Below are 16,601 nucleotides of genomic sequence, written 5' to 3'. Positions count from 1 at the left end.
ACACAACAGGTGCCAGTAAAATCATTCCCTGATGACGGTTAGAGAGCAAAGAAAGATAAAAAAGAACGAGGTGTTTGTGACCTTTGTCTCCCTGTACGGTCGATGGACCAATGGTTCCCAGTCACTGAGGAGGGGAAAGTGGGAACAGGAAAACTGAGGGTGTCTGTTGTGTGGTCGGAGGGAGGTGCAAAATGAGGGGGGCAGTGAAATGTGGAGAGGAAGGTGTGAAGATGGGGGTCAGGGGGTTTGGAAACAAAGAAAAGAACGTGCAAGGATAGACTACAGTGAGTGTAAAGAGGTCTGTCTACGTGTAAATGCAAATGTACTAGTACTCCTCGTTCTGCGCTCCATTGGCTTAGTTTAGTTTTGTTCCATTCTGCTCGTCCTGCTCACTCCGTGACCCCAATAACGAGAGACCAGCCAGAGGACCAAGTGCTTTTATAGAATCTTCCAGCAGGGGCTGCACTTGAGAGTGGAACAGGTGGAGCGATGGGTGTTCTCCAGCACCCTCATTGGTGTAAAGACCATTACTCTGGTGCTAGCTCCACCCACGCGAGGCTTTGGCAGTGGAAATGCCCTCACTCATCCCAAACTCTGCCATGCGACGGAGCTCCGAGGAAAACGTGGTGCCGGAGCATCTGGTTTTGCTCTCTGGCCACGAACACAGGCCAGACACCCAATGATGGCCGTAATTGAGAGGAATGCTGGGGTTATCCACACAATGTTGAACTGAGCCGAGCGCACATTTTTGCCCTGAGCTAGATGCCAGAACGTCCAGCCCCGAGCACCTACCATGTTGCATGTGCTCCCCCTGTCTCCTGCCGGTCCAGAGTGAGGTGGTGAACATCGGTGTGATGGTGGTTGAGTGATGGCAGCGGTGGTGTAGATAGCAGTTGGTTATGGCAGTGTGGTCGAGGCGTCGTGGATGTGGCGGTTAATGGCGATGGTAGCGAGCTTCAGTTGAGGTCCGATAGTGTGGGGGAATTATCATGAAGGTGTTGGGGGTGGTCGGAGGAATGTTGTAGCATTGTGGTTTGAGTCTAGTTCTAGTAAAGGTTGAAGTGAAGTGTCAGTTGGGTATAATGGCACACAATTTGAAGGAGAAATGGTGTGTGCGTGCTAATGAGCTGCAGGCGTGAAGGAGAGGCCGTATATGTGCAGCAAAGTAAATAAATAGATAAAGGATGGGAATAAAGACCTACCTGAAGCAAGGTTCGTACGGGTCCTTAAAACCCATAAAAGTCCAACATTTCTGAGTTGTACAATTTAAGTACTTAAATGTCCTTAAATTTCAAGGAAGTGTTCAAAAGTCAATAAAAATCAGATTTTCCTGTTATTTGGTGAAGGGTGTTTCATTTTCCTCGCACTAGTATTCTAAACAAGGACAAATGTGTCCAAGAGCCGCGTCCTAAAGGTTTTGTCTTCACCAGAAGAAGAAGAACAAGAAGAGGAAGAAGAAGAAGAAGAAAAATCAACAACAACTTCCGATATTTCGTAACGTGCCTTGATTAAGCCAATAGCGAGACCTGTCATAGTGTATTTACGAAATAAATTGTGTATTTACGAAATTACAATACATTAAATGGAATAATCTTTAAATAGTAACGTGAACTTTTCGAAACTTTAAAGCAAATGTCCGAATATATTTAAAAGTTCATGATAGACGCTCTCAAAAGGCACCCTCAATGCGAGGATGTGTACAGGTGTTTAATATTTAAGGAGATCCAGATCCTGTATATAAAAGAGCCGAGTCTTAAAGGTTTTGTCTTCAGAAGAAGAAGAAGAACAACAACAACAACAACAACAACAACAACAACAACAACTTAGGTATTGCCAAACTTCCGGCACAAGAAGAAGAAGAAGAACAATGCCGAGCTCTTTTCGAGCCACGTTTGCAACGTGAGATGCGGCTAAAAATGATATTTTATTGGAATTTCTATTTACCCTCAATTTACCTCTGGAATTCTGGAATTTCGAGGATGTGGTCCTTAAAAAGTCCTTAAAAAAGACATCTCAAAATAAGTGGGAACCCTGTGAAGCCCACGCAATTCATTCTGTCCCCATAAATCCACGAGACAAGGGAAGGGCTATCTGAAACAAATACAAATGAACTGTCGGGGTAGTGCTGGTTTCGCAGAAACGCAACAGTAGTATCACTAAATACTTTGTGTGTCCGACCTTTGCTTTCTTGCGTACCATCACTCTTTTACCCATTCTTCCTGTATACAATTGAAGCAATCTTACAGGACTATTATGACAAATATCCTGAATACATTCCACAGTTCTCTCAGGTTAGTTGGGTTCTTCTTGTTACCCTGCTCATGCGAAGCAAAAAGTGGGGTTGAACAATTGGTTCACTTCTATTCTGTCTGTCTGACTGTCCATCCACAAACATCAGTTTATGATCGAGGAACAATTTGATTTATATTGAATGTTACATTTTGAACACTAATCAGAAAATGAATCGTGTAGTTTAACGGTACGTTGGCTCTGAATTCGTCCTTTTCACACATATGCACAGAGGAGTGAGATAATTATGTTATTTCTCCAAAATAAATTCAGAGTGGGTCCCGGTGTCTGGCCGTATGTATGTTCATTAACATTTGACTAAAACAAACAAAAAAAATCTCACAAACTACTTGACCCTGACTATGGACCAAATTTGGTGCGATGCATCAGGACAGCAAGGTCTCACGGGGTTGTGCTCCCCACCTGGATGCTCCCCCTATAAAGGGCTTGAAAGGACAGTTTTTGACCCAAATATTGGTATATTATTTAAAAATCTGATCAGAAACCGCCATACAGATCCAGACCAAACTCTCCACGAGTCATCGGGACCATGCCCTAATCTGAAATTGTGCTCCTTATGGTCGAATCTCCCCTGGAAAAGGGGTCATGAGCCCCCTCCCCTAATCCCTCATTCACTAAAACGTATTGTCTTCACAAACTACATGACCGATATGGACTAAATTTGGTATGATACATCAGAACGGTAAGGCCTCACGGGGTTGTGTTCCCCATCTGGATCCGCCCCCGAGAAGAGGCTGAAAAGGGGGATTTCACCTCAAATTCAGGTAATTAAAAAAATGTTTTGAGAAACTAAAGGCCAGATACAGACCAAACTCTTTGTGAAACATGAGGACCATGCGATTAATTTAAGTGCTCCCCATGACTGTACCACTTCAGGAAGGGGGGCCATTGCCCCTTCCCCCTAATCCCTCATTTTCACCCCGCTTGTTGGTAAAATAACCGTCATTACCCCCATGGGGCTATTTTTAATCTGTTTTCTTATCTGGCAGTCAAAATTGAAAATCATTCCAAACAGGAATCTTACTGTTTTTAAGAACGTCATAAAGGACACACAACAGGCACGAATAACGAATGTAACCTGTTATATAAAGTGGTGTAAAAGCCACTGTGCCAACAGCGGTTCACTTGCGGAATCAATTTTTGTTCTACGACCTTTACAATCTTTTTAATTTCAGTTCAATTATATACTTGAACACAAGAACACAAATCGCCTTCTTATCACTCGCTTCCAAAAACCTCCAATTTAGCAGTACTCAGATATGTTAAATAAGGTGGTGTATTAGATTGCATCAACGACACTAAAGTGGATTTTTTGATTTTGTTTTTTCATCCGATCGATAAAATCGATTTTATTTCTAATTAATTATATACTTGAACACTGCGTGCGGTAAGGTGTTGTATGAACTCTCTCGTTCTTCTCTGGTTTCAGGTCATCCCATATGGCCACGATGGGACGAAAGTCTGGACTCTGGTGTAGCCATTCTAACTCTTGGAGCACATTAGCTGTAACCTTGTTCTCCAAATATTGTTTTAATGTATTGGAAGGGTCATGTGGATGGACATCTACAAAGTTGAGTTACATTCTTATTCATTCCTTTTCACCTTAATTCTACATTTTCACTCGCTTTACTGATGATGCTTAAAACTCTGCCATGTTATAATCTTTATTATTACAACTAGCAAGCAGAGTACCCGCCCTACGGGCAATTTTGTTTCAAGCATGCAACACGTTCTTCTGACGCAAACCTTTATTTGGGCAGTGTATCGGGAACTAACAGCTCTGTACTGTATCAGTAAAAATAAATAACCCGGGTTGCGTGCATGAAGCAAAAACATACCTACTGCTTATCATTCAAAACACCTCGCTTCCCTGGAAAACGTGGGCACAGGAATACAGCACAGCACTGTAAATGTTGGAGACTTGTACTACACAATACACATTTACATAGAGAATTTGCATCCCCCACCCTCACTCCTCCCCCCCACCCCACCGCCCAAGACCACCGGCAAAGATTAAAACACTCTTATACATTAATTAGGGTCATGCTGATTCTCTGTAGCAAGTCTGGATGTAATTGGCCCAGAACTATTGGACGAGTTGTGCTACAAACACCCACAAAAATATACAAACACACAAACACTAGTCGTGAATTATAGTCATGATTCCTATTATTATTCTTAATACTATTATTATTAAAATAATGCCATTATTATTATCATGCCATCATCGAACAAAATTGATTAATTTGGGGTTATTAATAGTTATTACTTCCAGTAGGTATGGGGCCCAGTGACTCAGCCGATACACCACTTTCGTGTAAATATACGTCGGCTTGTCCATTTTTGTCAAAATTTGACTCAAGCGGGTATTAAACAATGCGAGCGACCACGAGGAATAGGGTTATGCATCGAATGAAGGTCGCAATTGAGCCGTAAGGGTGTCAGGGGCAATATCACACGTCATACTTGAAGCGTTAGGGTGGCGGGCTTGGGATCCTCGGGTCCTGAGTTCAAATCCCGCTTGCCATTGAATTAATACCAGGTGGGGTTAACTCAATCTGTCATCCTTCCGAGGTCAGAAAAATGAGTACCAGCTTGCTGGGATTATTGAGCCATTCGAGTATCCTACGTCAGAGTGGCGACCCGTCCAGGGTTGTGCCCAATAGCCCAGGAGACTGCTTAGGCAGCACCAACGCTTTGCACAGAGAATTTGGATTTGGATAGTTGAAGGGCTTGGAGAAATCACATATAATAAATAATAATGACCGTTTTTACAGCCATTTTTCGCTGCTGTGCAGGGGTTTGGCTTTTTCTTGAGGCAATGTTTTATGGCCGGATGCCCTTCCTGACGCCAACCCTGGTCGCCTCTTACGACACACAGGGATATGGTACACCTATTCTAACCCGGGGCACACACCGGGACCAGTACACTGGCACTCATTTCGCCGACCTCGGAAGGATGACAGGCTGAGTCAACCCCCTGGTGTTAATTCAGCAGCCAACGGGGCTTGAACTCAGGACCCTGGGATCCCAAGCCGCCACCCTAACCACTAAGCCAACACCAGGCTTGGAGAAATCACATATGAGGCCCCAAATACAAGTTTTAAACAATTATATAGTCCACACATATATAGGCTCGAAAAATCGGAGAGGCATTGGGATACATCATCCATGTGTAAAGACTTTTAAGCACCTTTATCAACCAAACATTGAGGCCGAGCAAGCTGAGACGCCTCGAGTCCATTACCATAAAATGCCTTAAGGACATCAGGTTTCCTCCAAATTTCTTTCAATTGGTTTTTAAATGATAAAAGCAACTGTTTGAAAAGGTAATTGTACGTTTGACAGAATTGATTGAATAGTTTGTGATTGCTATATAATAATGTTTACCTTCGGTAGTTGTGCTCCACAAAACACCACGGTAAGTTATTTCTGCACCTTAGCATGGATGTCATCCAAGTTGCGTGTTTTGGCTCATTATCTTGGTGGAAAATTAATCCTCTTCAGATGAAACTATTTCCATCAGAAACTGCTTGGTGCTGCAGTATCTGCTTGTACTTCTCTTTTGTTAGCGTCCCATTGATTTTAAAAAGTTTTCCCACACCAAAAGCTGAAATGCAACTCCAGTCAGAGCCTCCGCATGTTTCACAGCAGCTATAAACATTGCGTTGTCACGTTCTGCATATATTTGGCATATGAACTGGTATCTTAGTTCCAAAAATTTCAAACTTTGATTCATCGAATCAGAGCAGCCACTTCCATCGTTCAGTCGTCTAATCTTGGTATAACTTGAAAATTTCATTATTTTCACCTTTTTCTGTGGTCTCAGCAGTGGTTTCTTTGCTGCAACTGTCATGGAGATATGCTGCAATCAGACGTCTGTGTAAAGTGCCAGACAAGATGTTAATGTTCAGGCCTGCTCTCATTTCATTTGTCAGCTTATTTATTTATTATTTACTCCTGTATAGCCTATGGCTGTTTGGCTGCATAATTTTCTGGGGGTGCATCTGTGCCGCTGATGCAATGCCTCGTGACCAGCAAGCTGGTACTCATTTTGCTGACCTCCAAAGGATGACAGGTTGAGTCAACCCACCTGGTGTTCCCATCAATGTCGAACTTCCCTATTGCCACAAAATAGCACTGAATACGAATTGTATTTTGGTAGGATAGCTCAGAGCTGTTATTAAGCCTGACGGTAAAATAGTCATCCTTCTGGAGGCCTGGTGTTACGACAATGGATACATTGTCCAATCTGCTTGTGGATGTTAAAGATGCTGGCCGTTGCACTTTGATAATCTGCCTTGACTTGGTGGAGGCTCGTGTGGCACTATGATGAGCTGCGGTAGCAAGCTATCCCATGGAAATTGTTTGAGTAACCAGTTCTGTTAAGGATGATTTTGTGGTTCGTGGTATGAAGACATATTCCATTGTTAGAGAGGGGTTATTGTGCTCATATTTTGATGAGGTCATATGAGAATGTGTATAGATGTCATTGTAATCTCTTGTTTAGGTTTGGTTGGTTTTCATGTAAACAGGTTCCCGTAGCATTGTAAGTTGTGTGAAAGAATAATAATAATGGGGATGTCTTAAAAAATAATTTTAATTAATGAAACTGGAAGTTAGTGTTCACTGAAAAGGGAACTTCATTTGGAACCGAGGGCCTGTGTATTGATTTGTGTGCTGGTGGATTCCTGTGTTGGTAAGATAAGAAGTAATAACAAATTTCTGTTGGTGCGTGCAGTTTCTTTTTGTCCTCCATCTTTTTCTTTGTTTATTGAGGGGTGAATCTTGCAAGTAGTTTTGGTATGGTTCACTTAGCTGCACTTGTATGGGTTTGAGGGTAGAGGAGTTGCAGCCAAAACGAGAATCCTCTACAGGTTCTCCTAATGATTCAATCTTTGTCCATTTGGGTTCTCCCTTATACTCCAGTGCTGTGTTTGCTCAGTTATTTGATTCTTGAAAGTATTGTACTTATTCTTCTTCTTGCTTCTGTCTGCTTGGCTGCCGGGTAGCTATCATTTTGTTGGGGTGCAACTATCCCGCTGTTGCTGTGCCCCTATACCAGTAAACTGGTACTCATTTTGCTGACCTCAGAAGGATGACAGGCTGAGTCAACCCCACCTGGTGTTAATTCAGGACCCGATGATCCCAAGCCAGTACAGCCACCTGAACCACTAATTCAACACCAGGCTTGGTACTGTTCTGCAAAGTCATGGAACATGCTCGTGCTCAGCTGCACATTTTATTTATATATATATAAAAGAAAATTCAAACCACTTCCATAGTTAACAATATTTTAATAAACAATGTTCCATTTTATACACAAAAAGAAAACTCAACTGTTCTTGTTCTTGGGGGAAAATGTTGAATGGAGTGATATGCACACCTCATGTTTTTGCTGTACTCAAAACCCCTTGCACCTTGTTTAGTTCTTCTTCTTCTTCGGGAGAGAGTACCATTGTCTGTAAAGGAAGTTGATACAAATGATTATTATTTTTTTTTGTTAAATCGGTTAAATGGATTTTCCCATTTAACCATGTAAACCCAGCGTGGCACTTTGGACAAAAATTAGCGATCCACGATTCAATTGATAAAATTGTGAAAATGCAAGGATTTATTACCTTGATCACTGGATCCTTCTGCTTTGCCCAGGGAGCGACAATCTTGCTGTGCATCCTCCATGAACCATACTGATCTGTGAGATGTTTCTCAAACACCACGTACTCGAGCACGTCCTTGGGCACGTCCTCACCACCGTACATGAGACGGCCAAATCGGTCATACACAGCAAGAGTCTGAGCGATTGCAAGGACAAGAAAAGTCATGACAATTAATGTAATAAATCTCACGATGTCTTCTGTAAAGAATAGGCAAGCCATCACCAGCACTCTGCCAAAATTCCAATTTCCTGCTCTAACTGCCGAGGCATCAGCAGCACCTTCAGCAACATTGATGTAAACCTGCAGCCACATGCCGCATATGAAAGGAAGAAGAAGAATAAGATTCCATTACAAGAAGCTAATACAGTTGGATGTGCAATCAAAATGATTAAAATAAATAAATAAATAAAAACCACGTGATACCAAGGACAGGTGGTAACATATTCGAGGCAAACCTGTCGTGTGTGGATGCGCACCGTCACTTGTCCATACACGTTGCTCTTGTGGACCATATCTGAATAACGAATGTGGACAACCCTCGGAAGCTCCAGCGATTCTATGAATTTCCAGCGAGTTGTTTTCTGTCTGCACCCCTTCACCATGATCTGCAAGATATTTTTTTAAAAAGGAAAAGGACACTGACATCTTGAACATGTTATTGTTCACTTAAAACGTCCGTTATTATCTTTATGGAAGATGAAATTATGCAAAAGAAGCAGAATGAACACAAATTAGAGCAATTTACCGCATAGCACATTTCTGTGACGAGTTCACGCAGTCTGTGCTTGTTGAAGCTGTGGGGAGGGAAAAAATAAAAAAAATTGGTAACATTTACAGTTTGGAGGGGAACATTTTTTTGCAAAGCTGTGGAAGAGTTATTTTTTATTTATTTTGCTGATCAGAAAATCTGAAACGTCACACTCGGTGCTTTAATGGTTTGAGCGTCTGATACGAGTCTGGGAGGTCGGCGGTTCAAACCCCGTCCGGGTTATACCAAAGATGGTATGTGTTGCTTCCTTGTTCGACATTTGAAAGGATAGAACACAGAAAATAAACTCTGGGAAGGCAATGGCAAGCCACCCTTTATAACCCTTGCCATGAAACTGCTGCAGCAGCATCAACGCTCTGTAAAGAGTAAGGTACGCCAAAATTAAATATCTGAAATGGGTTGGGAGGATGGCTTGGAAGTGCGCACGCTCACTCTAAGCTGTCTAACTTGGATACAAATCTCAAAACATCAATAAACTGTCATCCCGTTATTCACAGGCAGGGTGATTCATCAATGTGTGTGCCGTCCCTCGGATGGACATTTAAACCGGGCGTCCCATCTACCGGCATTAGTTGGTGGACATTAAAGATCATGCAGCAGGTGAGCTATCACCGGCACCAGGAACAAGTTCCAAATTCCTGCCCTAACTACTGCGGGGAAGGAAATGGCCAATCACCAACTATAAACCTTGCCAAGAAACTGCTTCGGCAGCACTGACGCTCTCCAACAGAGTATGGTACATCAGATTATCTGAAACTACCTTCCCAAATCGTTCTTCGTTCTTCCCCCTCCCCTACTCTTGAGTAACCCACAAGCATTTCACAACTTGTGCAACAAGCAAGAAGTGCCAAACCGACCAATGTGAGTAAGAACGTGATGTATAATCAAGCGACTTTTAAGTACAGCAAATACTCCGATCATAATCAAAGGGATTCATGTAATAACTAGAAGGGCACTTGGTGGAGCGCATACCTCCGCCACACAATGCCTGATCCATGAGAACATATCCTGCCCAATACGTTTTTGAAATATTCAAAACCGCTATATATCGTTTTTGGCCATAATCTCTCAATGGTGAAAAATCACTTTAAAATTGAATAATTCTCGTATTCAGATCCAGATTTCGGATCTTCACCAAAATCGAAATAAATTCGTCCTTGTCACACACCAAACCTGTCGACCAACTTTCGTCTGAATCCGTCCACAACTTTTTGAGATATCATGCTATATATGATTTTTGGCCCTAATCTCTCAATAGTAAAGAATCACTTTTTAAAATCTTGTCGGATCCGGATCTGGATCTTCACCAAAATCTAATCGGTTCGTCGTCGTCACACACCCAACCTGTTCACAAAATATCATTCGGATCCGTCCACAACTGTTTGAGCTATCCTGCACACAAACAAACAGTGGTGAAAACATAACCTCCACCTTCAGTGGTGGAGGTAATAAAATATTAAAAAAAATATATATATAAAACTTACTTTGCCAAGCAGTTGTTTGCTTCGACATACATCTCTTGCGCTTTTGTGGCGAAGATTTTTGTGCCGAAATGAGGGTCGAGACGCTTGATCTTTCTCAACCTGAAAAACAGTCCTGCTGGAATAAATGACACATTTATGCAATGGGCAATCGAGTTTACCCACATTTCACAACTCGTCCCACGCATGCCCGGCACGTGGATATAGATTTCAAATTAGATTTACAAGGATCAAGCCCAAAACGGATCCATTTGAAGGGATGGGAAGTGGAAGCGAGTTGTGTAGATTTAAAAAGGTTAAGTCACGTGATCGCAAGGCTGGATGGTTCACGAGTGTTATATCATGACCTGTTACTGCTGTGTCATGGCCCTCTCAGCATCTTATCCTAACCCTAATCACCTTCTCCGTGTACATTTCATTACCATGTGTATTGAAGAACATTATGTTGTTCGGTCAAGAAGAGAGATTACCATCGACCAACACTCAAATGGGTCAGCGTGCAATGGTCACTTGGATTCTCACAACTCTCGGCCAATCGGAACTTTTGACAACCGACAGGGCCTTCGTCCACAGCTTGATGGAGTACTGTTCTCTATTTTGGGGTGGTGCCCCTGCCTCACACCTTGCCTTGGAAAACAAGGCCCTCCTGTTACTTTTGCATCGCAGGCAAGTTGGTGGCCTCTCTGTATTCTACAATCTCCTTTTTGGTCTTACACCCTCTCCTGTCTCTGTCCTTCCAGGTTTCTGCAGGGTGCACATGATCTGCCAGTAACCCTCTTCTTGTTAAACTCCCAAAATCCAGGTTCATTACTCACTTCCACTTATTTGTTCTTCTTTTCTCTCACCTGTGGAACCAATTTGTCCAGTCTGTTCAGTCCCATTCTTCCCTCCAAGGCTTCAAAGACGGCTGTTCACCACTACCTCGGGTCATCACCCATCCATACTCATTGTCTCTTCTCCCCCAAATGACCCCATTCCCATGCACTCCCCTTTTCCATGTTATTGTGATTTTGCCCCCTCTCCCTCATCTGTTTGTTTGTTCATTTTATGTTTAACCCCCATTTTCCCCTTCCTCTTTTTGCTGCGTTGGCTTGATCCCTCCCATGTGTCCTCGCCCTCACCCTTGATCTCGCTCTCACCCTCACTTATGCTCTGGTGTTGGTGTTTCCTCCTTTCCATTTTGTTATGCAGCAATTTATTCTGCTCTCGCTCTTCCATGAGCCTCAACCATGTATAAAAATTAAAAAAAACACAACATACTAGACAGTTAAGAAGCAAGAAGACAAGGATAACATCTGGGCGTGCACGTACGCGACGTGTGACGTAGCAGTTTTCTTCAACAGCTCCGTTCTTTGTTTAAAACCTTCGACCGTCACCGACGATTGCCGCCCATCACCCTCTGGGGGCACATACGGTTCAAAGATTCCTCCTGAGTGGAGAAACAAAGGGACAAAATGGGAAGAAAGGGCGGGAGTGAAGCAATTAGGCTCAGCAACAGGGGGGTCACACCTTAATACCTTCTATATTACTCTACTAGAGCAGGTGTGTGTGTGTGTGTGTGTGTGTGTGTGTGTGTGTGTGTGTGTGTGTGTGTGTGTGTGTGTGTGTGTGTGTGTGTGTGTGTGTGTGTGTGTGTGTGTGTGTGTGTGTGTGTGTGTTGAGAGTGTGTGTTGGAAATAGGGCCACCTTTGGTGGTAGCTGGTATTACAAATGATCCTTTATCTTCATAATATTATGGAACATTCTCAAAATTATCACATGGAGTAAGATATGCTGTGAACAATAAACTTTCTTTCAAAAATTGTAAAGTGCATTTCCACGAATGTGCCGCAGCATATTGTCCACCAAAGGTGGGCCAAGAAGGGTGCTCCCGCTCTGAGGCTGAAAGTACCTGCTGGTGCTGAAAACAATGCATCAACGAGAAGGAATAAAAAGGACAGGAGTTGTGGTTTCATTGAATGGGTGTACAAATCACCGACATGGTGCAATGAATGGGCGATTGAAACCTCAATGTGAAATGATCAAACAACCGATCCCTCACAGGATATTGTAAACCACAAATTAATGTACGAATGTGCATCGACAGCCGCAGTAAGGACATTTACAGCGACAGCGACGATGAACTCTCACCGGTGCATTTGATGTTCATGGGACGTTCGTAAAGGTCTTGCTCAATTATAAAACCTCCTGCCCTTGCTTGCTCCGCGGTTGGCTTGAATTTGGGAACAGGAAACTTCCTGGTCCTCACGGGAACCAGTCTTCCATAAACATCGGGAATGTTGACCAGAAACAGGCCCTGCAGGTGGGGGGGTTCATACAAGAAAGGTGTGAGAACCAAAGCAACCGCACACTCGAGACCAACTCGGGTAAATCGTTTCTTTGTATGGAGCACGTGGCTGTGGGTTTTCATTGGTTCTTACAGGGATGTCCCCCTGATGGTTTGGGCAGTGCCCCCCCCCCCCCGATGGTTTGGGCAATTCTCCTGATGCAGTGCCCCCCCGATGGTTTGGGCAATTCTCCTGATGCAGTGCCTCCCTGATGGTTTGGGCAATTCTCCTGATGCAGTGCCTCCCTGATGGTTTGGGCAATTCTCCTGATGCAGTGCCTCCCTGATGGTTTGGGCAATTCTCCTGATGCAGTGCCTCCCTGATGGTTTGGGCAATTCTCCTGATGCAGTGCCTCCCTGATGGTTTGGGCAATTCTCCTGATGCAGTGCCTCCCTGATGGTTTGGGCAATGCTCCTGATGCAGTGCCTCCCTGATGGTTTGGGCAATGCTCCTGATGCAGTGCCTCCCTGATGGTTTGGGCAATGCTCCTGATGCAGTGCCTCCCTGATGGTTTGGGCAATTCTCCTGATGCAGTGCCTCCCTGATGGTTTGGGCAATTCTCCTGATGCAGTGCCTCCCTGATGGTTTGGGCAATTCTCCTGATGCAGTGCCTCCCTGATGGTTTGGGCAATTCTCCTGATGCAGTGCCCCCCTGATGCTTTGGGCAATTCTCCTGATGCAGTGCCTCCCTGATGGTTTGGGCAATTCTCCTGATGCAGTGCCTCCCTGATGGTTTGGGCAATTCTCCTGATGCAGTGCCTCCCTGATGGTTTGGGCAATTCTCCTGATGCAGTGCCTCCCTGATGGTTTGGGCAATTCTCCTGATGCAGTGCCTCCCTGATGGTTTGGGCAATTCTCCTGATGCAGTGCCTCCCTGATGGTTTGGGCAATTCTCCTGATGCAGTGCCTCCCTGATGGTTTGGGCAATTCTCCTGATGCAGTGCCTCCCTGATGGTTTGGGCAATTCTCCTGATGCAGTGCCTCCCTGATGGTTTGGGCAATTCTCCTGATGCAGTGCCTCCCTGATGGTTTGGGCAATTCTCCTGATGCAGTGCCTCCCTGATGGTTTGGGCAATGCTCCTGATGCAGTGCCTCCCTGATGGTTTGGGCAATGCTCCTGATGCAGTGCCTCCCTGATGGTTTGGGCAATGCTCCTGATGCAGTGCCTCCCTGATGGTTTGGGCAATTCTCCTGATGCAGTGCCTCCCTGATGGTTTGGGCAATTCTCCTGATGCAGTGCCTCCCTGATGGTTTGGGCAATTCTCCTGATGCAGTGCCTCCCTGATGGTTTGGGCAATGCTCCTGATGCAGTGCCTCCCTGATGGTTTGGGCAATGCTCCTGATGCAGTGCCTCCCTGATGGTTTGGGCAATGCTCCTGATGCAGTGCCTCCCTGATGGTTTGGGCAATGCTTCTGATGCAGTGCCTCCCTGATGGTTTGGGCAATGCTCCTGATGCAGTGCCTCCCTGATGGTTTGGGCAATGCTCCTGATGCAGTTCCTCCCTGATGGTTTGGGCAATGCTCCTGATGCAGTGCCTCCCTGATGGTTTGGGCAATGCTCCTGATGCAGTGCCTCCCTGATGGTTTGGGCAATTCTCCTGATGCAGTTCCTCCCTGATGGTTTGGGCAATTCTCCTGATGCAGTGCCCCCCTGATGGTTTGGGCAATTCTCCTGATGCAGTGCCCCCCTGATGCTTTGGGCAATTCTCCTGATGCAGTGCCTCCCTGATGGTTTGGGCAATTCTCCTGATACAGTGCCTCCCTGATGGTTTGGGCAATTCTCCTGATGCAGTGCCTCCCTGATGGTTTGGGCAATTCTCCTGATGCAGTGCCTCCCTGATGGTTTGGGCAATGCTCCTGATGCAGTGCCTCCCTGATGGTTTGGGCAATTCTCCTGATGCAGTGCCTCCCTGATGGTTTGGGCAATTCTCCTGATGCAGTGCCCCCCTGATGGTTTGGGCAATTCTCCTGATGCAGTGCCTCCCTGATGGTTTGGGCAATGCTCCTGATGCAGTGCCTCCCTGATGGTTTGGGCAATGCTCCTGATGCAGTGCCTCCCTGATGGTTTGGGCAATGCTCCTGATGCAGTGCCTCCCTGATGGTTTGGGCAATGCTCCTGATGCAGTGCCTCCCTGATGGTTTGGGCAATTCTCCTGATGCAGTTCCTCCCTGATGGTTTGGGCAATTCTCCTGATGCAGTGCCCCCCTGATGGTTTGGGCAATTCTCCTGATGCAGTGCCCCCCTGATGCTTTGGGCAATTCTCCTGATGCAGTGCCTCCCTGATGGTTTGGGCAATTCTCCTGATGCAGTGCCTCCCTGATGGTTTGGGCAATTCTCCTGATGCAGTGCCTCCCTGATGGTTTGGGCAATTCTCCTGATGCAGTGCCTCCCTGATGGTTTGGGCAATGCTCCTGATGCAGTGCCTCCCTGATGGTTTGGGCAATTCTCCTGATGCAGTGCCTCCCTGATGGTTTGGGCAATTCTCCTGATGCAGTGCCCCCCTGATGGTTTGGGCAATTCTCCTGATGCAGTGCCTCCCTGATGGTTTGGGCAATTCTCCTGATGCAGTGCCTCCCTGATGGTTTGGGCAATTCTCCTGATGCAGTGCCTCCCTGATGGTTTGGGCAATTCTCCTGATGCAGTGCCTCCCTGATGGTTTGGGCAATTCTCCTGATGCAGTGCCTCCCTGATGGTTTGGGCAATTCTCCTGATGCAGTGCCCCCCTGATGCTTTGGGCAATTCTCCTGATGCAGTGCCTCCCTGATGGTTTGGGCAATTCTCCTGATGCAGTGCCTCCCTGATGGTTTGGGCAATTCTCCTGATGCAGTGCCTCCCTGATGGTTTGGGCAATTCTCCTGATGCAGTGCCTCCCTGATGGTTTGGGCAATTCTCCTGATGCAGTGCCTCCCTGATGGTTTGGGCAATTCTCCTGATGCAGTGCCTCCCTGATGGTTTGGGCAATTCTCCTGATGCAGTGCCTCCCTGATGGTTTGGGCAATTCTCCTGATGCAGTGCCTCCCTGATGGTTTGGGCAATTCTCCTGATGCAGTGCCTCCCTGATGGTTTGGGCAATTCTCCTGATGCAGTGCCTCCCTGATGGTTTGGGCAATTCTCCTGATGCAGTGCCTCCCTGATGGTTTGGGCAATTCTCCTGATGCAGTGCCCCCCTGATGGTTTGGGCAATTCTCCTGATGCAGTGCCTCCCTGATGGTTTGGGCAATTCTCCTGATGCAGTGCCCCCCTGACGGTTTGGGCAATTCTCCTGATGCAGTGCCTCCCTGATGGTTTGGGCAATTCTTCTGATGCAGTGCCCCCCCCTGACGGTTTGGGCAATGCCCCGATATTTATTTAAGGTGCCTGCGGTAGCTCATGTACTATTTGTTCAACGTCCATGTGAGGGACGGTGCACACAATGCTGCCGTGCCCCGTTTGTAAGCCACTGGGTGACAGTTTACAGCTGGGACGAGATTCAAACCCAAGTGAGCAGGTGCATTGAGGTCATATATACATATATATATATATATATATATATATATATATATATATATATATATATATATATAATGCATGTGTTTCACCCTCACCCTCGAGCTCGTCCTGCGAGGGTATCCAGTGTAAATGTATGTGACAACACCTGTAGTGTGACGTGCTGCGAGCACAGTATGAATTGCTCACTGTACTTGACACTTCAACCCAACATGCAAAGCGAGAGATCCCACGGTGCAGCTCGTCGTCCTCATCCATTTACAACCTCACCTTCAATACGGCACCGGGACCGGGACCGGCGACACAGGATCGACATAGTAACCTCGCCATGTCGGTCTTTATTTCACCGTCCTGAGTCTTGTCAGGACCTCTCGGGACGTCTTCAGGCTAATGGTCACGATGAGTTAATGGTTTAACCAAGACAACACGAAATGTCGCGCTCTTAGTCTTACCGGACTCGATTTAACAAAGCGAAGAGAAACCCACATGGACCGGAAGTAATATTCCAGTGGTTGTGGTTGTTGTTGTTGTTGTTGTATAGCTTCTTGATTTACAAAAAATAATATG

The 16,601-nt window shown here is 45.4% G+C and overlaps 1 protein-coding gene across 1 annotated transcript; it reads right to left on the bottom strand.

The window, feature by feature from the left end:
- Positions 1-7,587: 7,587 nt before the first annotated feature.
- Positions 7,588-16,562, bottom strand: MRPL45 (mitochondrial ribosomal protein L45). Its single transcript, XM_085876927.1, has 8 exons — positions 16,305-16,562; positions 12,351-12,516; positions 11,532-11,649; positions 10,224-10,322; positions 8,716-8,764; positions 8,426-8,575; positions 7,932-8,105; positions 7,588-7,772 (listed from the first exon to the last, which is right to left on the bottom strand). The coding sequence occupies exons 1-8, from the start codon at positions 16,362-16,364 to the stop codon at positions 7,698-7,700; spliced, it is 891 nt and encodes a 296-aa protein (XP_085733053.1). The 5' UTR covers positions 16,365-16,562; the 3' UTR covers positions 7,588-7,697.
- Between the last annotated feature and the right edge of the window lie 39 nt (positions 16,563-16,601).

Source organism: Eptatretus burgeri, chromosome 4 (assembly GCF_056783735.1).
Source record: "Eptatretus burgeri isolate ZD-2024b chromosome 4, Ebu_testis_v1, whole genome shotgun sequence".
Taxonomy (NCBI): domain Eukaryota; kingdom Metazoa; phylum Chordata; class Myxini; order Myxiniformes; family Myxinidae; genus Eptatretus; species Eptatretus burgeri.
This window is presented reverse-complemented; position numbering and strand designations above follow the sequence as displayed.

Bases quoted from the DNA above. Each gene is read 5' to 3' on its own strand.
- MRPL45 (XM_085876927.1), bottom strand. From the start codon at position 16,364: ATGGCGAGGTTACTATGTCGATCCTGTGTCGCCGGTCCCGGTCCCGGT. The intron at 12,517-16,304 runs GTGAGGTTGTAA...CCCCACCTGCAG, and splicing joins GTCCCGGTGCCGTATTGAAG to GGCCTGTTTCTGGTCAACAT. The intron at 11,650-12,350 runs GTGAGAGTTCAT...TTCTCCACTCAG, and splicing joins CATGAACATCAAATGCACCG to GAGGAATCTTTGAACCGTAT.